Source organism: Sebastes fasciatus, chromosome 20, assembly GCF_043250625.1.
Source record: "Sebastes fasciatus isolate fSebFas1 chromosome 20, fSebFas1.pri, whole genome shotgun sequence".
Classification (NCBI taxonomy): domain Eukaryota; kingdom Metazoa; phylum Chordata; class Actinopteri; order Perciformes; family Sebastidae; genus Sebastes; species Sebastes fasciatus.
The window spans coordinates 10,709,770-10,733,785 of NC_133814.1; the positions used below are offsets into that span (position 1 = coordinate 10,709,770).

A 24,016-nucleotide genomic window follows, 5' to 3' on the forward strand; every position below is an offset into this window, starting at 1 on the left:
AGTGCCGTAAAACAAAGTAAAACAAAATGATTTCTCTTCTATTGTCATATTGAACAATAGAATATCATAAATATAATAAGCGTTTCAGTCCAGAATGGCGGCTGTTGTCGAAAAAACACCGGAGTTTCGTCTCTTTACGATACGATAACACGATAATACTTTATTGTCAGACAGGTCTGAAATTTGTTTTGCATCACAGCAGCTCCATTTGCAGCATCACAAAAAGGACAAAGACAAGAAACAAGGATACGTACATTTAAACATTACAATCACAGAAGACGATATTAAGGGCCCTTCAACGCACATTTGATCTGGGATTAGGCTCCATATTTAGTTTTAGGATTGACTGGGGTACAAAAGAGTGCTTCAGTCTAACCTTATTAAATCGTGGAACCCTGTATCTCCGATTTGATGGTAATAATTGATATTCACTTTGCTTCTATACTCTTTGGTATGAAGCTAACAGGTACAGCCAGTTAGCTTAAAGTTAACATAAAGACTTGAAGCAGGGGGAAACTTGACACGTTGTGATTTTATGGGGGTTATGTGCCAGGCCAAGAAAGAGTAGCTCCTACAGCATATAACCCCATGTCATTTTTACACTTCCGTAGATATAATATGTTAATTAGTTGGTTTTAGAGGTGCTGGAAGGCAGAATTTGTACCTTTGGATAGAGCCATGATAACTGTTTCCAGTCTTTATGCTAAACTAAACTGAGATTAACAACTGCTGGCGGTATCTCATATTTTGTGTACAAACATGAGAGTGATCTAACTCATCTAACTCTTAGCGTATAATGTCAAAACTATTCCTTTAGAGAAGAAGAGATGAGTAGGAGATGGACCAAACATCAGGAAATGTGAGCAGTGTTTGAAATGAATGAAAAAGAATAATAAAATAGCTGAAAGCAATGTGGTGCAGTGTGTATCACGGGCTGTTTTGAACGGGAAAATACTGCCAGCACAGTGTTCAGATGACATATTTAAACAGACATATTCAATATGCGGTTTCAAGACGGCTTCATGAAAAACAGGAAGGCAGAAAACCAGCATTCATGTCTGCATCTTCGTTTTATATCAGACTGGACAGGTGGAGAGCTCACTTTTCCTTCCAGATGCTGTGAGCTGAGCCTTTTGCTGTTAGTCAAACTCTGATACCACGCCCAGGGGATTGTGGGTAAATCCTCAGTGGAGGCATCTCCTGGAAAAAGAGGAAAAAAGAGGAAAATGAAGAACAGACTTTTCAGCTTCAGGTTCAGGAAACTATTTTCATGAAGATGGAGCAGAGTTCACAGAGCAGCATCATCGAGGCATTTCTGACATTCTTCCTTCGACAAACATCTAAAAGCAGTCAGATGAATTGGTAGAAGTCTCTTTAACTTCCTTTGTGACCTCTCAGCGGTCAGTCTACATAAATTGGCAGCTACAGGAATATCAAGGCCACATATGCACAGTGTGGCAGCACAACACACAATAAAAAAGAGACGAGGTCACAGCGAGGAGAAGTAAACAGAGAGAGGATGAAGAGGCTCAACAGAGGGAGAGATTAGCAGAAAGGTTTAGAGAAAAGGAGGAGGTGGGGAAGACATGCATGCAGACACTCAAATGAAAGAAATGTTCCCATCAAATGTATCTAAAATAGAATGGCAGTATTCCTCTATTTCTTCTTTTATCCCTCTTTCATTATCCCTTCCCATCAATTTCGTTTTTCTGGACAACTTCAGCCTGAGCGTGGAGCGCTACAGCCACAGCCGGGACGAAGGGAAGTGGAACTGCGCCCTCACATTCCTCCAGAAATGATCAAGCCTTTTATAGTCGCGTGTGCTGACCAGTGTTTTTCATGCTGGCCGCTATTGGATGTCCACAAACCTAGACAATAAACACTGCCGCTATAGAATATTTACATTGAAAACTAAAATGGCACTGTTATTACAGCAGCAAAGAGCAGTGTAACTTTTGCTGATCAGCAGCCACTTCAAGTCCCAATAACAGTATATGGTAAAATGTAAATGATAAAATTCCATAATACCCTTTCAGCATATTGTAATTGAAGTGTTCCGAGAGAAAACTACACTTCTGCACCTCCTCATGGCTCCGTTTGCAGGCATTAAAAAATCTAGCCCGTGACCAATCGCAGGTCATTTCAGAGAGGGAGAGCGTTCCTATTGGCTCTGCTCCGGCTGGTGGGCGGTGCTTGGTATTTCCTCAACTGGTCTCAACATGGCTGCCGGGTCACAATCTTTCTCATTTTACAGCTTAATAGTCCACTACAATATGTTTCTGAAAACATTTGAGGCAAGAAATAGGCATTACAGTAACAGAATATTGATTCATATTTGATCAGCGCTGCCTAGTTTGACTGTTTGGCCGGAGTACGCGAGTGATTGACAGCTGCTCAGGCAAAGCTCCAGCTCGGCTCTGATTGGTTGTTTTCATTCCGATCTGTGAAATCTTGCAGATGCCGTTAGGAGCACCGGAGGACACAGAGGCACATGATTTTTTTCCAGGTTACCTGTCTCATGCACTACTGTCAAGGCCTATGGAAAGGAGGCTGGGTCACGGGCGGACATGGGTCTTGGGGTATGGGGTATAACACATGCGCAGTGTAACTGAAGCTGCGGTCGTGCATTGCGATTGGCTCAATTTCGGCGAGTCCTGACTACTGTCAGGATATAGTGACCGTTTTATAAAAATAACTTTTTTTAATTATATTTGCTCCATTTCTACCCACTGCAGCCTTAAGTGGCAACACGTATACAATTTTATTTTAAATAGTTCCACATTTTTTGCATTCTTTCTGAGTGTTATGTGCCAGGCAGGGCCAAAGTGCTTGTTGAGTTTGCACTTTGTGCACTCTGGTCATGCTGCCTATAGGTTCCCTCAGACATGGAGCTAGCCAATCAACATCCGGGGTTTTCAATAAAAGGGGTCCGCCTTCAGAGTTCATGCTCTTTTGTTTGTGCCTTGCTCTCAGCTTTCCTGAGTTGTGCTGCATTGTTTGAGAAAAACTTGTTAAAGATATTTAAAAAAGGTCTGTAGTGGGAGGTGGAGGACTATACTGTAGGTAAGCTGGGGTACACTTTACACTTTTCACTCGTGTATTTATTTTTTTGTCTAGAAACACTAGGTTATTGGTTGGTGCCACGGTTGTATTCATTTTGAAGGTCTCTTTTTAGATAATCAGTTAGTTAGGTCTTCTTTTTGTGGTTTTGTTTTATGAGGCAGAATTAGTTAGGCCTAGTTTTGTTTTCTTAATTTCTGTTTGTTTGGCACAACCACCTTGTTCCATCCTCTCCTACATTTTTGAGAACCTTTGTGATTATTTGAAGTGTTGTATTGAGCAGAAAATAAACCACCTTTTTTCTTTTCCACTTCAACTTTGACTCCTTGGCCTTCTCTGATTGTCGTGTTGTCTTGTTACCTGTGTTTACACATGAGGGGGTGTAACGCTGAGCTAGCCTGGCTCTGTCCAACAATTCCTACTAAGCAGCACCTCGGGTGTCTTCGCTGTTTGCCTAGAAATTTCAGACAATAAATGCAGTAGTCTGGCACATAACCCCATTTTTTGTACAAATTAAACAAGTAGGGGATAATTTCCACTTCCAATCTTTGTGCTAAGCTAATTGGCTGCAGACTGTAGCTTCATATTAACCGTGCAAACACAAGATCCTCTCATCCAAATGTTGGCAAGAAAGCAAATGAGCACATTTCCCAAAATGTCAAACAATTTAAGTTTGATTAGTTAAATTGCGCAATTTTGGGAATTCTTTTAGAACAACAGAAGTGCAATGAAATTGTTAGAAATAGATGAAGTAATTGTTATTACAGTCACTGGACACCAACAAAACTTAAAGATGAGGAATTTATCAAGCAACCCGGAGGAGGAGAGAAGGGAAAGGCCCCAGTAATCAGTGTGAAAGTCACCTGCAGGACCAGAGTCTGATGGTGCGAAAACAGCCAATCAGCAGTGATTGCTGTGGTGGATGTCTTCAAACCGATGCCTCCTGTTGTTGCACAAGTCCTCACACAGATACTGACACACACAGATGATGGATGGATGAGCATGCATGGAGGGACGGAAAGAACACAATTGAGATGAGAATGACAAGTGTTTACACTCAACAGCTGCTGATTGTGTGTTTGCAGGTTACCAAGGGTTGCTGAGGTTGCTGAGGTTGCTCGTGGACGTTCTCTGCTGGGCTGGCGGGTGAAGCTAAAATGGATGACAGGAGACGACATTAGTTAATGTGAGCGTGTGTACATAACTGGGTCTGCCTGGGTGTGGCTGCAGAGAAAGCACAGCTAATCGCTTATTTTGGCAAGTTCTGGGTAACGGGAGGACAGTGAAAGGAAAGTATAGGAAAGACACACACACACAAACCTTGAGCATTTGTGCACTTTAATTTTTTTTTTTTTTTACAATCTGGCTTGTGTCTCTGGAGCAGAACATTGCCCAAATGTTCCCGAGCTGAGCTCCAGACTTCAGAGCAGGAGAATGTGAGGAATGCTCTGACTCTTCTCTTCATAATGTGGTGAAATTGGACATGATTTAATCAGAGCATCAGGTTTAATTACCTTGGAAGGCCGTCCTGGCCTGTACCTTTAAACCCTTTTCTGCAGCAGCAGCTACACACACCCGTACACGTGTAGAGGGATTCTAACGAAAGTGGTAATTACTGGAAAGGACATTCCCAGTGTACTGCCAAAAGTGACTGGAGATGGCCTGGGTCAGGGAAAGGACATTTGTGTGTGTGTGTGTTGACAGCACCTTAAAACACCTGTTTGCACTGAAGGATTACCTTCAGGACAGCATTCCTCCTGTGAAGTTTGACCCTTGTTGGCGGGGCCAGGTACTTGACCTTTGACCTCGCTGAGCCCCGGGTCGTCACCTTCAGTCCTCTCCTCCTTTGTGTCTTCTGTCAGTTTCTTTTGTGTCTTCCTACAGTATGGATGTCAGAACCAAAAAGACATAACTTTTTTTTCTGAAGGGAATTGAATTGAGCAAACACAAAAGCTGTTTACTTTAGATTAGACAGGTTTCACAATTTTGTTCATGTCACTGAACTAGACAGGATCAGCGATCCGTCTGCTGGATTGCACTTTGTCACAGAGTCTGATATCTGTGCGAGTGTTTGTTGTTAGATTTGATTTAAACCAGAACTCTTAGAACTGTCTCCATTTCTGTGGTGTAGCTGGCCTCCACTGGAGTACTCTGTGTGCTCCTTCTGTGCGTGTGCCTTTTAGGACTGCTTTCTTGAGTAAATTAAAACTGACTTTTTTTTTACTGAAAATTTAAATTTCATTAGCTGTTTAAAAGACATCTGAATGGTTCAAGACTTTTGTGGCAAAATGAAGAGTTTAAAAGGGAATGCTTGGCAGCCTCTCTGTTGAAGACAACATCTTGTGCAATCATGCATATGTGGAATTCTTTGATGCAAATTTGGGATGTTTACACTTGCTAATGCATTATTAAAACATGTGGTAGTATGCAGTGTTTACTGCTTGGCTAAAAACTGCATGATGCATTGCCAAAACAAGGCAAAACGGCCATGCTCGAGGCTCTGTGAGGCTCGGGCACAGTGCTTTGAGATTAATGCTAATGTCAGGACGCTAACATGCTCACAATGACAATGCTAACATGCTGATGTCGAGCAGGTACAATGTTTACCATGTTCACCATCTTGGTTTACATCTCTGTTTTGGCGTCCCTTAACAAAAAGATGTTTATTTAAGTGTGCTACTTCTTTTAAACTTAGAATAAGAGAGTATACTTTCAGTTTACTTTTTTTGTACTTATCAGAGATATGCTTAACAAAAGTATACATAAGTATACTTAACTCATATTGACAAGTATACAGAAAAGTCTAGGTATACTTGGCTTATACTGACAAGTATACAGAAAAGTCTAAGTATACTTGGCTTGTATTGACAAGTATACAGTAAAGTCTAAGTATACTTGGCTCATACTGACAAGTATACAGAAAAGTCTAAGTATACTTGGCTTATACTGACAAGTATACAGAAAAGTCTAAGTATACTTGGCTTGTATTGACAAGTATACAGTAAAGTCTAAGTATACTTGGCTTATACTGACAAGTATACAGAAAAGTCTAAGTATACTTGGCTTATACTGACAAGTATACAGAAAAGTCTAAGTATACTTGGCTCATACTGACAAGTATACAGAAAAGTCTAAGTATACTTGGCTTATACTGACAAGTATACAGAAAAGTCTAAGTATACTTGGCTTGTATTGACAAGTATACAGTAAAGTCTAAGTATACTTGGCTCATACTGACAAGTATACAGAAAAGTCTAAGTATACTTGGCTTATACTGACAAGTATACAGAAAAGTCTAAGTATACTTGGCTTGTATTGACAAGTATACAGTAAAGTCTAAGTATACTTGGCTTATACTGACAAGTATACAGAAAAGTCTAAGTATACTTGGCTTATACTGACAAGTATACAGAAAAGTCTAAGTATACTTGGCTCATACTGACAAGTATACAGAAAAGTCTAAGTATACTTGGCTCATACTGACAAGTATACAGAAAAATCTAAGTATACTTGGCTCATACTGACAAGTATACAGAAAAATCTAAGTATACTTGGCTTATACTGACAAGTATACAGAAAAGTCTAAGTATACTTGGCTTATACTGACAAGTATACAGAAAAGTCTAAGTATACTTGGCTCATACTGACAAGTATACAGAAAAATCTAAGTATACTTGGCTTATACTGACAAGTATACAGAAAAGTCTAAGTATACTTGGCTTATAGGCAGTGGTGGCTGGTGGAAATTTTTCTAGGTAGGGCTGTGGTGTCACATCCAAACAATTTCATCAAACATCCCAGTATGATTTAATGCAAATAGTGAAGGTATCAAAAACACATTACTACTTTGCGGTTAAATAATCAACAATTATTTTATTCCAACAGGAGCAGTAAAGAATGCTTAGAAAAACACAACGGTATAACATGTACTCAGTGGTGGAAAGTAACTAAGTACATTTACTTAAGTACTGTGCTTAAGTTCAATTTTGAGGTACTTGTACTTTACTTGAGTATTTCCATGTTCTGATACTTTCTACTTCTACTCCACTACATCTCAGAGGGACATATTGTACTTTTCACTCCACTACATTGATTTAATGACTTTAGTTACTTTACAGATTCAGATTATTAATACAAAATATAATCAACGAATAAATGATGATGTATTATTATAGATTATAGAACCAGCAGTATATAAAGTCATTAAAATGAGCTCCACCTTAACCAGCTGCAACATTAAAGTGATGGACACATTAATGCATCAATAAGTATAATCCAATAATATACATTATTCTGCATAATGTGTACTTTTATGTTTGGTACTTTTTGTATATTAATATGCTTATATTTTTGCACTTTTACTTAAGGATTTTGAATGCAGGACCCTTACTTGTAACAGAGTATTTCTACATGGTAGTATTGTTACTTTTACTGAAGTACAAGATCTGAGTACTTCCACCACTGCATGTACTATAATACAATAATAAACATGTAATATAATACTAATGTAATATAACAATATAACATGTAATAGAAATGTTTACTTAATGTGATGCCCCTGTTGACCCTGCTTCGTTAGGTAAAGATCAGGGGGAGTAAACATGAAGTGTAATTAGGAATACTGCTGTTAAGTCCTGAAGCTATTCACCTGAATGTACAGAAACATGTACTCTAGTGCTCTGAGGTGTAGAGATAGTAAACTCCAGCAACACTTCTGCTTCAAAACTCTCTCACCTTACTCAAAAGGCACAACCGCAACACATCCACAGATATTAATACTACATAAAATACAGTTAACAGGTAGTGTCTCTCTACTCCTGCTCGTTTTCTTCCCAATTGGCAGGTTAGAGAAGTCGATGCAAACATGATTGACTTTTAGACCACAAACTTTTTCTCTCACATGTATACACGCATGTGCTGACTCTCTTTCACTTCACTCTTTCGTCTCTCTTAAATTCGATTATTTCAGAGAGTTCTCTCCTTTATGGTCCAGAAATACAGTCCAGCACACAGCAAAGGCCTGGGCCAAGCCAGAGTTTATGACCTTTAACCAAACCGAAGTTTCTATTAAAGACTCCGTGGAAACAACGAGGGAAGTTTCTTTTGGAGGAAGCACTCAACCATGACATATTCCAAATCTATATTAAATTCAGCACAAACCATTCAGTGTTTCTCGTTTGGACATCTCCTGTACTCACTATGTTTTGGCAGAATTTAATGATAAAATCCCCCAAAAAAGGCTGCCATGTTTACACACGTCATCCTCAAAATTTGGACTGTATGATCCAATATGCATGTGTGCAGTCATTTTTAGCATTTATGGCCTCAACCATGGAAGAGTTAGCACACTGAGTGATACACAGAGTCGAGTGGGTTCAGCAAATTAGGAAAAGTAAGCCACCATTGAATTTTTTTTTCAAATTTTGGCATGTTGTTTTTTTCCTACTAGATTTTGTGTCATGTATTTAAATATAATTTGGTCATGAGATATAAAAGTGTAACAAAGACGAGCTCATGAGTCTCACCTCTGGTACGTAGCTGGCTCACTGATGTTCCACATCACTTCCTGCCCGAATGAACCCACATGATCTCCGTCCTTTGTCCAAAGTCCAGCAGAGCCGTCGGCCGAGGCTGTGAGGACGAACAACCCGTCGGCCACCTCGAGGACGTCCACACTTACTAATGCTCTCTCATGAGCTCTCCAGCTCTGCAGCAGAGGAGGCCGCTCACACACTGGCTGTGTGGAAAAAGAACACCTCAGGTACATGGGGATATACAGTACAGTACACACTTCTTCACATCTTTTATTCATTCACAGCAGCAGCTCACACTCAAAGACACACACTCACCTCGTGTTGGATGTCCAGTGCGTAGTGACAGATGTCCCAGATCTGAACCCGGCCTGTTGTGTCTCCAGAGACCAGGATGTTGTTTTGAGGCTGATCTGAGGTCAAGCTCAGCACACGCTCACCTGGCTGCTCTGGAGCGTAGAACTGGCCTGGAACCAGGAGGAAAAAACTGATTCGCACAAAATTTTGCAAACATAAAGAAACCAAGTGAAATCTAAATTAAGGCGACACTCCCGAGGCAAAAACATTGTTTTTCATCCAGTGGTCAATTTTGAGATTTTGGGCTATTTCGCTTCTATAACATGTCTTCTTTCAGACTAGTGGAAAGAAAACACCCAAAATACACATTTAAGTGTTTATTTTACTACTTTGTCTATATGCGTCTGTAGATTTCTCCTAAATTCACCAAAAGTTAGCATTAGATAATGCCTCAATTGCAAATTTTAAACATACAATTTCTGAAAATTGTAATACACAAAATAATGGTCTTAATGTAAGAAATTAACTGGTTCATGGTGATATCTATTCACCTGTAGTGTCTTGCAAAACGTATGGAATTTTACCATCCACATCTCTGAAGGTCGTTTTCTCAAAACTCCGGGCCAGATATCTCCACTTCTGTGGCACTTACATTTGTTTCATTCCCATCTATATTCTGAAGGTTTTTTACAGAAGAGTTTGTCCATAAATCATTCATAGCCTGATTTATGTGACGTATTATTGCTAAAAACTGGTTTTCTTGATGGCTGCTGACAGTATTTTCTGATTTATGGAGTGATACAAAGAGATATCCCAACTTTCCTCTTCAACTTCAATGTCTAATAAGTCAACAAAATGAAACAAGAATTTTGAACCTGGCATTTCTGTTCTGGAAATGTATGCAAATTAGCACATATTTTATTAGATAATGCCTCATTTGCATATTTAAACATTAAATTTTTAGAAAACTTGCAAAACAAAAAATAATTGCCTTAATATAAGTAATCAACTAGGGAAGTTTCATGGCGCTATCTATTATATATTCCAAAGGTCTACAGGGAGAAAGTTGCATGCAAGTAAATCTAGTCAGATTTTGTGCCACTTTCAAGAATACTGTTTTGACTTAAATGAGAAATGTACTTCTGAGACAAATTGCTACCCTTAAATGTTATGTCACACATCTCCCTATTATGTCACACTCTCAGATTCCTCTTCCTATGCAGACCCATGCATAAATGCACACTGGCTCACTCATACACTAATGCATGCTCGTACACATATGCAGCGGTCACAGTGCGTGAATGCCACACCACTAAACACAGATGGGATCTGGAAAGGGACATACTTGTGGGCTGCCAGGAATGGTAAAGGCGGGAGGCCAAGTCGACAGTTCAGCCCGACTGTCACCGCTCTGGCTGTTTGTAAATCCATCTTACGGGAGGATCATTAAAACGGACAGCTGTTTGTCAATTGCTTATGCAGTTTGGTGCTTCCACCTCCCTCGTACTGTGGGAGTATTAATCTAAATTCCTGTCTTTTTACTTCTGCATCCAGTTCTTCTGAATGCATCCATCCTCTCTCTTCCCCACTCACCATAGGTGTGCGTCTGTCCAGTGACGCTCCAAAAGCAGAGGCAGCCAGCCTGCGATGAGACCAGGACACCTCTGTTTCTCAGCTTTCTGTTGCCGGCCCGGTGCTGCAGGAACAAGAGGTCATCCACAGGGGGCATCGCTCTAGATGCACACAAACAGAGGACAAAAACAAACAGGCCACAACAAATGGATGCCACCCAGTAAAGATGCAGAACTCTTACCAAAAAAAGTGGTTTACCACCAGACTGGAGCTAGTGTTTGTCATTGCGGGGTTGGGAGATAATTAATGGGATATGAAAGAAGAAAAAACAAACTACAGAAATTTGTATTTTGTTATTTTGCCTTTTCTCTAATCTTTGCTTCTTTTATGGGGAATAATTGGATAATTTTACCTCTTGAATGTGACAAAGGTCTCTAACTAGACACTTCTTTTTTAACCCATTTGTGCCCGCAACTGAAACCTTTATTTCCTTGAGTGGAAGTGTTCAAATGTGAAGCTCAAATGTGAAGACATTTTCAAAATCTGTCAAACCGTTTGGCTGAAAAGTTAGTTTTTCTTATCATACTATATCTAGTATTTGGGCACATGGGACTACTGTTTTTGCAATAGACTCTGTTAGGAAAAAACAGTATGTCCAAATACTATATACAGTATACAGTAGTATGATAATAAAATGTCTATCTCAGAAACTACAAGGAGCACAATCAAGTATTTGGTATATTTTAGTATATCTATAAACTCATACCAAGCTGACTATCAAAGATATGCACACATATGCAGTGTAGAAAAATATTTAATATGAAAGAAATTTAATAAATTCAATGTTAGTGTTTTTTCTCATTCAAAAATCCATGATTTTGACTATTGATAAAAGTGTGATTTTTTCATGTGATCTGAAAATGTCAGCGTTGTACTGTTAGATACTTGTCCAATGTATGTCCGTACCAAATTTCAAGAGTTTTGACCAATCAGATCTAATGTTGTGTCATTTTTCCTTATCATACTAAATATAGTCTTTGGACACAAATATGTTAATAAGGAGTCAAAAACCCCAAAGTTTGGGAACCACTGGTTTAATCTTTAACAATGCATTGTATCTTATAAGCGTATTATGTTTTGTAATGCAATATTTTCCTCTGAAATGTAGTGGAGTAGGTGTATAAAGTAGCATAAAATGGAAATACTCAACTAAAGTACCTCAAACATGTACTTAAGTGCAGTACTTGAGTAAATGTAATCAGTTACTTTCCACCACTGCCTGGACTTGTGCATCTTTACTTCACCCCTGCGTTCTCTCACCCTCTCTGTGTCGGTCTCTGAAGGTGGAGCACCGGTCCCTGGGTCTCCAACCTCCAGATGATGACCTCTCCGTCGTGGCTTGCCGTGGCGACGACCCCCAGAGCAGAGCACTGACACACCGCCAAGATGTCGGATTTGTGGACACCGCTGGACTTCCACGACATGTCTGCTCTTATGTACAAATCCTATGTGTTCAGAATATACACAGATTTGAAAAATCGGAATTAAGGAAACATTTGTATGTAGTACTGATGTTGAAAATCAGCAGTATTAACAGCTTTGTGCACACAGTACCATGTTGTCTTCAGGCTCCACTGTGTGCGAAGAGCTTGTTGGCTGAAATTGTCACTTCCCCACTGTGTGACAGTTTACAAATGGTCTGAAATAACATGTAATTGTTTGTGTTGCCTTGTGGATAGCAGTGCTATTTCCTTCTCTGGTTTACTGATTTTGTTTACACCTCTGGGCTACATGGTTGAGATCAGCTCTTTAAAATGGATCTCGAAGCTCAGCATGGTGGATGTCAGAGGAATACTGCAGATGTCTTTGATCTCACCAGGTGCTTGTGTAGATGTAATGTACGTCATTCGCTGATATCATTTACTCGTAAAAAGAAACAGTCCTGCCTTTAAAATATTTTCACCAGAACCTGGCTCTGCTGACACAGGGGGGCTTTACAAGGAGAAACATCATGAGTGGGGGGAAAACAGGATTTGATTTGCTGGAGAAGCATGAAGACTGAATGTTACTACTGTAGTCGAGGGGTGAATCTAACCGCAGAGCAGATGGTAGTAAAAGGTTGAGAGGTAAAAATGTAACACAAGAATCTGAGGTGTGAAAAAGCGCACGCCCAGACTTTTGTCTCACATTGCAGTTCATACTGGTGTTTATACACTGGCTATGCTTTAATCTTTATTTCTTTGAGACCAGAGCGTCAGCGTGTATAAACGTGTAGGAGGATGTGGTGAATGTTTTTATATGCTCTGAAACGTTCTAGACATTTTCTTTTACTAGCAATAAAAAGACATACAGTAAGAGACAGATTTAACGACGTATTTATTGGATTTAATCAAATATATTTGGTGCTACTATGGCAGGAAATATTTTTCTGAGGCTGAGCTAAACGACTTAAGCTCAAACTGTTGTCAGCACTCTTAAGAAAAAAACACAGCGTTTTAAGTCTGTACCAGATTAGTCGCTATGGTGACAGCTGTTTTGTGTGGGACTCATCATCCAGCACTCAGCATCTGGGGAAGAACTTGTGGATGAGCACAAGTGCGAAGGCTAAGACATCTTGATGTGTAGGTACATCTTGATATATTTAGGATTTTTGGTCAGCTTCTGTTCGTCTGTCCAGCAGTTATTCTTCTATTTTTCCAAAAACAATTATAGAAACATGCCGAGTATTCTCCCCTGAAAAGACCCACCAGACATGCACAAAAAATTTAAGAATGTCTCCTGCATTTTTGTTTTATTTTGTTTGTGTTGTTTTCTCTGTCCAACTCGCACTGAATGTTCTCTCTACTTCAAGTTTGATGTACCCTGCAGCAATGCACCAAAACAAAAAACAAGGAAGAAGACTGCCAGCAAGTAATATATATATATATATATATATATATATATTTATATATATATATATATATATATATATATATATTTATATATATATATATATATATATAAACAATGTGAGTTTCAAATTCTTCTGCTTCCAAAAAAAGGGCTTCGCAAACTTTTATTATATGTGAACATTTTTAAACGACAGCCTAGTTAATTTGACTTATTAATATATATTTTATTTTATTTGTTTTACCAATTCTCTTTTTACTTTTCACTTATAAATTTTAGCATCTACTGTCCTCTTATTGTCCAATTGTATTGCCTATCTGCCCTTGTTTGAATGTGTTGCATTTTTATTTTATCTCTTGTATGAAAAATACTCTACATATAAAGTTATTATTATTATTATTTGTTGCAGTGATACACAGGTGTACTCCAGGACTTTGTGACATCCCTGCACATTTTTACAGGTGCAACAGAGCACACAGAGAGGGCAGTGAGACATCGCTTTTCAGCCTGGTGTTTAGTTAGTTTGTGTGAAACTGCTGTGGATTATCAATTTAAAGCACCTTTAATTTTACCTTGGCAGCTGCGATGTCGTACTGAGCGATCCGTTGGCTCCACCCAACGGACAGCAGCTGGTTGTCATGGAGACAGGTCAACCCGGTGACCTCAGAGTCGGTGACGGGCTCCAGTTTGTGTAAGTTGAGGCCGTTTAGTAAGTTCCACACCTGATCGGGGGAGTGGTCTTATCATTAACAAACTCTTTTTTTAACTTTAAATATGTGCAGCAATTTCTGGTGCACCAATTGTATCAAATTCACAGTATTTTTGTACAAACTGATAGTGAGAAGATGTGGTATTAAACCTTTATAGTGCCGTTGCGAGCCCCAGTGATCAATCTTCTGTGGGAGGAGTCTAGTGCCATGCAGGTGAGCTCTTCTTCTCCATGAGCGTTTAAGATCTGAAGCCGCCTCCTTCCAGTCTCTACATCCCACAGAGACACAGATGAGTCTGTATGTCCGGTTGCCACCTGTCTCAGAGTGGAGTTGTACAGAGCACAGGAGAGGGCAGGACCACTGTGAATGTTTGGTCCTTCATCTGTCAACCACCCGCCTCCTCCTCTTCTCGTTTCAGCCAGGTTGAGCAGTGCCAGGTAATCTTTGCATCCCACCACTAGATGAGACTGTGTCTGCTCAGGAAGAGGAGGGCTCAGCAACAGGAAGGGGAAGTTGCCATGTTCTGGGATTCGACCCGGCTGCTGGCAGGGGAACTGCAGGCCAACAGTTTTCAGACAGTGATGGCTGGAAATGTCCCAAACCCTCAGCTCCTAAAAAAGGAACAAATCATTAAAGGTGACCTATTATGCTCATTTTCAGGTGCATACTTGTATTTTGGGTTTCTACTAGAACATGTTTACATGCTTTAATGTTCAAAAAACACTTTACTTTTCTCATACCAGCTGTGCTGCAGCACCTCGATTCACCCTCTGTCTGAAACGCTCTGTTTTAGCTCCACCCCCTCCCAAAAAATCCAGTCTGCTCTGATTGGTCAGCTGACCCACTCTGTTGTGATTGGTCAACCGAACCAAACTCTTTGGACTCCACTCCAGCTTCGTTCTAACTAGCTTTGTTTGAGGGTGTGCCAAACTAGCCGTTATGCAAAAGTGTTACATAGTGACATCACCATGTTACAGAAGAAAAGGCAGGACTTCCATCGAGGTGTTTCAAGCTCTGTTGTGATATGTCATGCTTCACAAAAAAATACCAAATATGATTTTATATGATAAACAATAAGCAATGTAAATTTAAATAATATTTTAGACTTCATCTCTAATAACTCACAGCATCTCTGGAGTAGCTGAAGATCTGCCCGACAGGTTGGTAAATTGCAACATCCAACACAGTGGCGCGGTGACCCAGCAGCGTAGCTACGGGACTCGTGGTCACATATCGAGTCCACAGTCTGACTGCTCGGTCACAACTTCCTGTGACGATCAGCTGCAGAGACGCACTGTAGTCAAAACATTTAGCTCCCTGTAATGAGACAAAAAGACCACAATGGTATACAGAAAAGTGTTCTCACTTCTAATAATACAAAACAAGTCAGCTGGTGACTTGAACTGGGGACTTTTATAAGGGTGGCTTCATTGTTAAAATGTCCAGACAGTTAATTGGAGTATAAAATGAGTGTGCTCGTTCAAAAAAAAAAGCCATTGTGAATAACAGGAAGCATCACCACCCAGTTTAATAATGCTTTGTGCAACAGCGTTACTTCTTCTCTCCACAGTCAGTGGCGCTGTCTGTCTCTGCATGCTGGGCAGGAGTCAATTTACCTCACATCTCATATTTGTTCTTCTAGATAAAACTGGCTGGGGATAATTCACAGAATGAGTTCAGTACTATTTGCATTTGCCACATAAGGACATGTGAACATTGATTTTCACCCAGTTAGGTCAGGGTCACCCAGACCAGAGTACTGCGACCTCCATCTGACCTTAATCCACATCAAAAGTGGATAACGACAAAAGTCATTACACTTCCTTCCTGCCCTTTTTCATTTTCTCTGGAAATATACATCTGATGCATAAAAACATACTTGATATTAATGAGTACTTACCACAATAATTTGTTGTGATTTTGAGACCACAGTTATATTTACTAATGAGAATACATAACACTTAACACATAATAACCTACTATTAAACATCAGATCAGGCTACACCACACTGTGATGTCCGTTACCTGCTTAAATTTCCAAATGTAAGGCTCCTGCTTCAGTGTCACACTCATAAAGACCACAGAGGTGGTGTCACTTTCTGATGATGTCATGACGACGTTGGTGCCGGCCTCAAACATCACTCTATTGATCGGTTCCTGGTGGATGTTGGGAATGTGACGGTAGGACACCGTTTTGCTGTGTTCAGCGAGGTCCTGTTGTCACGATGGATAACACAATAAATGCTTGTTGGTAAAATTGGAGTGTAATCAAAAAAGTGGTTGTCATTGCTGACTGCTACGCTGGTTGCTACTGGTGCCAATCTTACTGGGAAAAAGATCCTCTGTGGGCCGTTCTCTGCCTTGGAGGGATTCTTGAAAAGACCTTTAGATGGATCCAGGAACCACATGAGGTGGACTCCTCCTTTTTCATCCCCCAGTATCAACAGAGAGGGTCGCTCTGGACACTTGGAGTGGAAAACCACATAGATTCAAATGATAAGTTTATTGCTTTCAGAGTGAATTTGCCTCAAAGGAATAGTGGTCCTACCTGAACATCGTACCAGTAACAAAGAGCAGTCGGGACACTGCGAAACCCTGGGAGCAATGATGAGACAAAGGGTTAACAATTCTGCAGCTCAGTTTAGTGCCATTCAGTACATGTTGGCAATCAAGTATACCAAACAGGTGGACATCCTCGAATACGCTGCCCGAGACATTCACAAAGTGCAAGTCCCTGCAGTCGGTTGCTATGGCGACCTTGTGGACGTTGCCCATAGAGACAGCATCAGTGGTCCAGCCTCTGAATCTCCTTGTGTTGGCCACTTCCTCTGTTGGGTCTCCAGCAAGCTGGAATAAATATAAAAATTGTGAGCTAGTGTGAGTGTGTTGTACGTCCCTGTGGATGTTAAAGTAGTAGCATGATGTCACTCACCCCTAGAGTTTTGAGGATGTGTAGGCTGCTGTTCCAGACAGTGATCTGACCTCCCTTACTGACACTAATATAGCGGAGTGGAGGAGGATGGGAGACTGCAACCACACGCACTGTTGGCTCCCGCTGTAGAGGAATCAGTATAATATACAGTATATATATAAAAAAAAGGTTATTGGGAGTAATACAAGTATTACTTTTAGAAATAAATATGCAGAAGGACAGTGTAGAAAAGTTGGAAAACTGTCAACCCACACAGATGCTGCAGGCAACTTTTGGAGCAATAAAAAAACAAACTGATGTGTTATAAGTTGTATACTTATACATCAATATTATTCACATTTGTTAAATATCAGGTCAAATATCGAACCTGGGGATAATGAATAGAGAAAACAAAGGCTACAAAGGGGCAGAAGTAGACCTTGGTTGGGGTTACGTTTAGTTTACGTTGGTGTTATGTTGAAATCTGTTCCCCCGTCGAATAGTGTTTCTACCCTGTTAAAATGATGGCGCCTCCCTCGGTAGTTAGGGTTGGTTTAGGTTTAGGTAGGGGGAAACATATATCAACGGGAAACCGTACTCGACACAGCACCTGGATCAAGAACTAAAACTAAAGCTAATTCCATACAAGTAGAATAAGATGAGTTTTCATTATTAGCTAAGTTACCTTCCATCTGTAGTCCCCGAGCAGGTTCACACATCTGTCTCCACCATAAACTGTATATAAGAAGGTCTACACACTCAAAACTACGTTGGGATCTGTTTGTCTTTCCAAAAATCAACTATTTAAACATTGAAACATCCTATACAAATGCACCATTCCTTCTCATTTTACCAGATATTGACCGGTGTATCTCTACCTTGTTGTGAGAGCAGTGTCTGATCTGTGGCTGGGAGTCCAGGAGAGCTGCTCTGGGGATGGAGGCTCTCTCTCTCTCAGTGTACTCCAGAAGCAGGTAGGAACAAAGCTGCTGCCACTTCACCTGACCTGTACAGCTGATATCTACCTGGATATGAAACAGTTAGAAAACTCAGTGGCCCTGCATCACCATCTGGAAGTTTTGTTTTAGTACATTGAAGGGATGTGCTTTATAATGTCCTGTAATGTGTGTAGCCTATGGCTTTTCTTATTTATCAGTATACGACATTTCTTTATTTCTCCTTACCTCACTGAAAAACCTCTCAACCCACATGTCTTCAACATCTGGACCAACCACAGACCTCAAAACCTCCCGAAACTCTTCAAACTTCATTCCACGCTCTTCATTTCCTCCTCTGTTCCTTCCGCTCCTTCCTTTCGGCCTGTTTTCATGCATCTGCGCTCCAGCTTTCGGACTGGTGAATGCATTTCTCAGGAGCTGCAGGTGCTCGGGGGTCAGTTTCTCTGCAGGACTGACTCCACAGGCAGGGTCACTGCAGCAAATGACCATTTAAAGGAAAATCTTAATTCATTTGCACGTACATTGGACAGTTTTTCAACTTACTTCTTGAGTTTGCAGGTGTACAGCTGGTTCAAAACATGCAGGACATACGAATTAGGTAGGATGGAAGCCAACTGAAGCCAAAGATTGATCAATCTGGGACAATCTGATGTCTTAGCATTACTTATTTAGTTTTTGTTAGTAAGTTTGACTGTTTATTTACTCCATCCAGTCACTGACATCTGGTCTGGCTCACTGCTGAATGAATGCAGCACTCCCAAGTGGCAACACTGGCGCAACACACTGCTGATCCCAGTTTAATGTGTTGTACTTGGTAAATGTTGCAAATGGGGAATAGGTGGTGGGGGAATAAGTTAGGTTTTGGGGGGTTTAAAACATCAAAGTGTTCTTCAACACCAGCAGCTCCTGTGTGGCCCTGTTGCTCGGGGAGACTACAAGCTGGAACAATAAGTCACATGTCTGCAGCATTGTGAGCTCTTTTCCAGGTCCACTAAGACATGCATGAGTGGTCCTTTACATCATACACATTTCTCAACAATGCTAATGGAACCGTAAACTAATTAAGTAATAAAAGTGTATTAGTTTGCTGAAAAAGGAGTGTAAAAAGGCTGAAAGAGTTTGTGAATCTGTGTTGGAAGGGTGGAAGAAATCCTTGTCAGTGTCTGAGAAAATATGTGACTCTGAACCAAAAGTACAACGTCATAGAAGACTTGACATAACTTTTTGTATTGTTATGGAAGGATGGACTCGTGGGTAGATGGATGAAACCAGCGGATCTTTTTCACAGTGATTTTTTTTTTTTATTTGACAGGAAGAGATTTGAGATGATAAAATGTGAAAATATATGAACTGGTGTCACTTTAAAAAATATACACAGTAGACAGCAATTATATGATGAATATTATGAAGGAATATTATGACGTACAGCCTACATATCACATGCAAAATTTACAAACAGGCTTTGGTATGCAGTAACAGGTCATACACAGTTAATTAACAGTGACCAGTTATATTGATCAAGATCAAATAAATAAAAACAAGCCAAAGAAAACTCACCAAAACCTGCTGTGTGGCACTTCTGTCTCATAAAGCACCCATGGATTTTTGTTGTTTCTTAAGGTATCCATATTGAAAACCTAAGCTTCACTGTGTGAACGCCTCTTTAAATTCTTCCATTACTGCTCCATCTTTTTCCTGTTGAATTTTAAATCCAGATTTAATCTAGATTTGGTCAAATTCTTTAGATTCAGATCTTGATGCAGCACCCACATGCTCTGTGGCCAGTCTGAGATCCTCACCGTGCTCTGAGTCTAAACACGCAGCAGGGTCTTTGTCTCCATCCCTCCCTCTGTTCCTTCTCGGATTTGCTCAAACAAAGCTTCTCGTCTCCAGACAGGGGAAGGAATGTCCACGTCCACGGATCAATAAGCCGTCCGTCACAAGTGTTTGACCGCTCCGAGAGGGGAAAGTCAACACATTACTAGTGAGAAGAAGACCGTGGAGAGTTGGGAGTTTCCAAAATAACTGAAAATCTGCTGGGGGTAACAGAGCCACAAACCCTACAGACAAGGCCTCAGTGGGTTAATCATTTAGAGAGGAGGCCAAGTTAGTCAGGACCCATGAGAGTTCATATTGGAGACTTTTTCACAAGGACAGTTCAGCCGGTTAAACATATTAAGGACAATGCATAAATCTTTGTATTTTAAATTAGCCTTTGTACTTTGCAAATATGTTGTCATATTGTTAGAGCCTCACAGACATCTATAACTAATGCAGTTTAATTATTGCCAGGCAACCCACAGCACTCTTTGCTTACCACGTCAATGAGCATGAGCTATCCAGAGTGGCCTCCCACTATGTTTAATGAAGCCACCCAAGTCCCAGTTGAGTCTTGCACCTGGTCTAATATTAGACCTACACACACACACCAGTAGCCTGCACTGTTACTGGCTCAAATATATACATAATTCATCTGAGATATGATGCAATTACAAGTAGTGGACAACAGAAACACAGCATATTTTGGCTTGTTATAGCAAGAAAAGCACAGGTGGAACTAGTAACGTTAAAAAATGCTTACTGTTTCACCACGTAGACCTTTTACAGCAGGGTGATGTCATTAGTGTACCTTTGACGGTGACCACAGGCATCTCTAATACCTCTTTCACATCAATGACCAGGGTCGGACCAGGGTTATCTGACCCATGTTCAACCCTTCTTTTGTCAATTCAAACCAAGCCAGTCAACACGGGTTAATCCCTGCCCTCAAGACAGTTCAGATACGACCTGGGTCACAACCCGGGAGCAATGCATACCATTTAGCTCAGGTGCTAGAAATGGGTGGGGGGTTTACACCTCTGGAGGTCTACAGAAAGAGGGGATGCTAGTGGCATCATCAATGTGGACACAAATTAAAAATGTCACAAAATAATGCATGTTTTGGGGATAATATGGTGTAAATATAGTAGGCCTACGTACAGCATTTTCAACTTTGTAAAATGTTAAACTAGGCTATGTCATACTGTGTTACGTGGAGCTAAGACAGACAGTCACTACTACTACAATAGGGAGGTGAACAAAAGTGGATATGAAATGAATTTTGTACAAATTCACTGGGACACATTAGTCAGCATTACTGTAGATATGCCAGTATTTAGCTTCTGTTCCCATTGTGTTAGGAAGCTGGAGTGATAAAAACAGCATACATATACCCTATATGTATGTATATATATATATATATATATATGTATATGTGTGTGTATATATATATATATATATATATATATATATACATGTATATATATATATACATGTATATATGTGTATATATGTTTGTATGTATATATGTATATATATGGCTGTTTCTATCATTTTGATTATACATATACAGTATATGTATAATCAAAATGATAGAAACAGCCAATGCAAATATTCTTTTCATAATGATAATGACAACAGTATGTAAATACATATAATCAACATACAATGCAGGCGACTCTCACACATCATGACAATAACATCTTACATATAACGTTAATAACCTCTCCATAGTAAGTCATTCAATACCTACAGTCTGTTGTTCAATTTAGAGATTAATTATTCATGATTGGCTATTTTATTTGGTTATTTCTCCCAGTCAGTCCTATTTTATTTATTTCATTTAATTATTATAATGTGTCCCCACCCATGCAATGCTATTCAGACTGTTTTTTTTTTTTTTAAACAAAGAGCCTTATAAGGTATTTGTTAGCCTGGGATGGCCCCAGTGTTGACTGTCTAATCGACATGCTATTACCTGATTCAGCCACTAGATGGAGCCACAGCTCAGATACGTGCTCAGTGCTCAGACATGCAGAGGGTAACCAAGAAGAGTGGCAGCAATCAGGATAGCCCAGCATCTGACCACATTAAACCCACTAAAAAAATAAAATCTTTTATGCTGCTATAATATATTTTATTTCTGGATGTAATGAAGAAACTTATTCTCTCCTCTCACCTGGTCATCACACGGTGGCAGCAGCAGCTCACTAACCTCCACTAGGAATAATGACTCCCATGTGATCCGCCCTTATTTCCCCTCTTTCTCTCTCTCTCAACCAGGACTATACTTCCTCAGCCCTGCCCTGTCTGCCTCACTGATGATGGGGCAGTGAGGATGCCAAAGCACGACAGTCCTGTGGAGACTTTTGTTTCTTAATTTCATTCCTCAACTTTGTTTTTAACCTGTTTTTGTCACCATGTTGCGGGTTGTCGTAGAGTCGGCTAAAGATCTGCCTAAAAAGAAACTTGGGAGCCCTGATCCAATTGTCTCTGTGATTTTTAAAGGTAAGCCTTTCCTTTTAAAAGTATTATAAAGTTTTAATTGTGTTCTGTCTGCGGGGGAAAAAAATCATTGTAGCCTATAATAATAGGTCCTGTAGAAGGATGTAAAGTGTGTCTTTGGGACTATAAATGGTCGCTCAGTTTGCTTATAATTTGACCTAGTATGACATCACTCTATGGATTTAATAGTTTTGTTGTGATTTTATATGGTAGCCCATGCAATAAGTAAACTATAAAGTAGTGTTATTCTTTAATGTTCTTGTATTTGCACATTAACTGGAAGTCCAAATTGCCCTTTTAGAATAAAAAAAAAAAGTGATTGTAGTTCATCTAAGTGCAATATGTTTAATAATCAGCATATTGCATCACTTTCCCAACATGTCTCAGCATTTTGTGCTGCACAGACAGCTGGGTAAAGGGATCATGATGGGACCTGTTATGAGCTCAGACAGAACAAAGAATGGAGACAAAAGACAAGTTAGGAATTGTAGGGCATTCAGCCTTCGGCTACTGAATTTAAATGGTATCAGGTATTGCCTCCCTGTTGAGGAAATAATGCTGGCAATCAGCCCTAGTTGCTCTCAGCTGTTTTCTTTGTATCATCATCACCCACACAGGTGTGGCAGCTTCCTTCTTTTTACCCTTTCCCCTGTAAAGGCAGAAACTGACACCCACTGACACCAGCGTTCATTCTTGCCATAAAGTATGCAAAGATATGCCAGTTTAGACACAGTAATAGCTTAATGTGCCAGCATAACAAGTGGTTGTGTATTCTTCTTGGGCTGGTTGACCTATGTGGGTCCTAATGTTGAGAAATTGTGTACCAAACAGTGTTTTCTTTGCTGATGTTTTATTTTGAAACGAGTGTCGAATTTTCAATTCACAAAAGCTGATTTCACTTTCAGATGAAAAGAAGAAAACAAAATCGATTGACAGTGAGCTGAATCCTGTCTGGAACGAGGTAAATCTACATTACACACAAACATGTTCAAACATGCAGATATCTCTGCCTCCCTCTCTTACTTTGATTTTTAATCAGAGTTGCTGCTAAGGAAAGCAGGAATAATTGATATATCCTCACTTTTAAATGCATCCCTACACATCACATGGTAAACATATACTGTGACATTCATCATATGACTCTCACAGTATGCATGGACCATGTCAACAGATTACGTGACTGATGTAGATGGAGTCTAGGTTACATCAATTAAAAGTCCTGCTCTCAGATACAGTTTTGCTTCCTCAGGACATAACAGCACCGTATCTGATGGTCCGTGTGTCCCTCATCTTGTGTTGCAGGTGCTCGAGTTTGATCTGAAAGGCACTGCGTTGGATTCCAGCTCCTACATAGACGTGATTGTGAAAGACTATGAAACTCTTGGGAAAAATAAGTAAGTGCAATGCAACCCCCCTCAGACTTTTGTGCAACAGATGGATTGCAGTGATGAAAGAGAAGATGTGTGCCTCACCTCTTTTTGAATCACTGTGCAAACTTCTTCTGCACGTCATTATCAACCCTGACACAGTAACACACTAGGAAAGTAAGTTAGATATTATCATAGTAACCCTGTGTTTGAGTTCTGTAGCTGGCTGTCTCTGCCCCCACACACTCTGCTTGCCGTGCTGAGACTTGTCGGGCTGTGTGGGACGCCTGATCCCGATTGGGCAACTGTGGATGGATGAATTGCTGTTTGTCTTTTCTCTCTCTCTCTGTCTCGCTCCCTCTTGGGTTTGTGTGGTAGCTACTCTGTCACTGAGGAC

At 40.1% G+C, this 24,016-nt stretch overlaps 2 protein-coding genes and 1 long non-coding RNA gene across 11 annotated transcripts in view; 2 read left to right on the plus strand and 1 right to left on the minus strand.

The window, feature by feature from the left end:
• Window positions 1–457: 457 nt before the first annotated feature.
• On the minus strand, window positions 458–19,989 carry LOC141759108 (cilia- and flagella-associated protein 337). Of its 5 annotated transcripts, XM_074621091.1 has the most exons (20): window positions 19,729–19,989; window positions 19,487–19,624; window positions 18,155–18,401; window positions 17,849–17,995; window positions 16,992–17,114; window positions 16,738–16,906; window positions 16,608–16,654; window positions 16,387–16,524; window positions 16,085–16,273; window positions 15,185–15,376; window positions 14,209–14,670; window positions 13,910–14,071; window positions 11,781–11,965; window positions 10,482–10,621; window positions 8,910–9,058; window positions 8,586–8,797; window positions 4,799–4,938; window positions 4,151–4,212; window positions 3,924–4,032; window positions 458–1,200 (listed from the first exon to the last, which is right to left on the minus strand). In XM_074621091.1, exons 2-19 carry the CDS (start codon window positions 19,555–19,557, stop codon window positions 3,961–3,963), a joined length of 2,907 nt encoding a protein of 968 aa, XP_074477192.1. In that variant the 5' UTR covers window positions 19,558–19,624; window positions 19,729–19,989; the 3' UTR covers window positions 458–1,200; window positions 3,924–3,960. The 5 variants fall into 5 exon arrangements, with proteins under 5 accessions (XP_074477192.1, XP_074477194.1, XP_074477191.1 ...); XM_074621093.1 differs by having other exon boundaries at window positions 3,924–4,020; window positions 19,487–19,988; XM_074621090.1 differs by having other exon boundaries at window positions 19,487–19,988.
• Window positions 2,894–11,373, plus strand: LOC141759123 (uncharacterized). Its single transcript, XR_012592012.1, has 3 exons — window positions 2,894–4,246; window positions 8,669–8,821; window positions 10,487–11,373. It is a non-coding gene; the product is annotated as an uncharacterized LOC141759123 (long non-coding RNA).
• A 2,045-nt stretch (window positions 19,990–22,034) lies between the features above and the next one.
• LOC141759106 (myoferlin-like) overlaps window positions 22,035–24,016 on the plus strand; it is a 33,621-nt gene continuing 31,639 nt past the window's right edge. For 4 of the 5 annotated variants that reach the window (XM_074621082.1, XM_074621085.1, XM_074621086.1 and 1 more), the window contains exons 1-3: window positions 22,036–22,255; window positions 23,158–23,213; window positions 23,555–23,646. In XM_074621082.1, the coding sequence (XP_074477183.1) occupies window positions 22,168–22,255; window positions 23,158–23,213; window positions 23,555–23,646 (236 nt within the window). In that variant the 5' untranslated portion in view covers window positions 22,036–22,167. Of the gene's footprint in view, window positions 22,256–23,157; window positions 23,214–23,554; window positions 23,647–24,016 lie in introns of all 5 variants that reach the window. The other variant, XM_074621087.1, reaches the window with a different exon arrangement.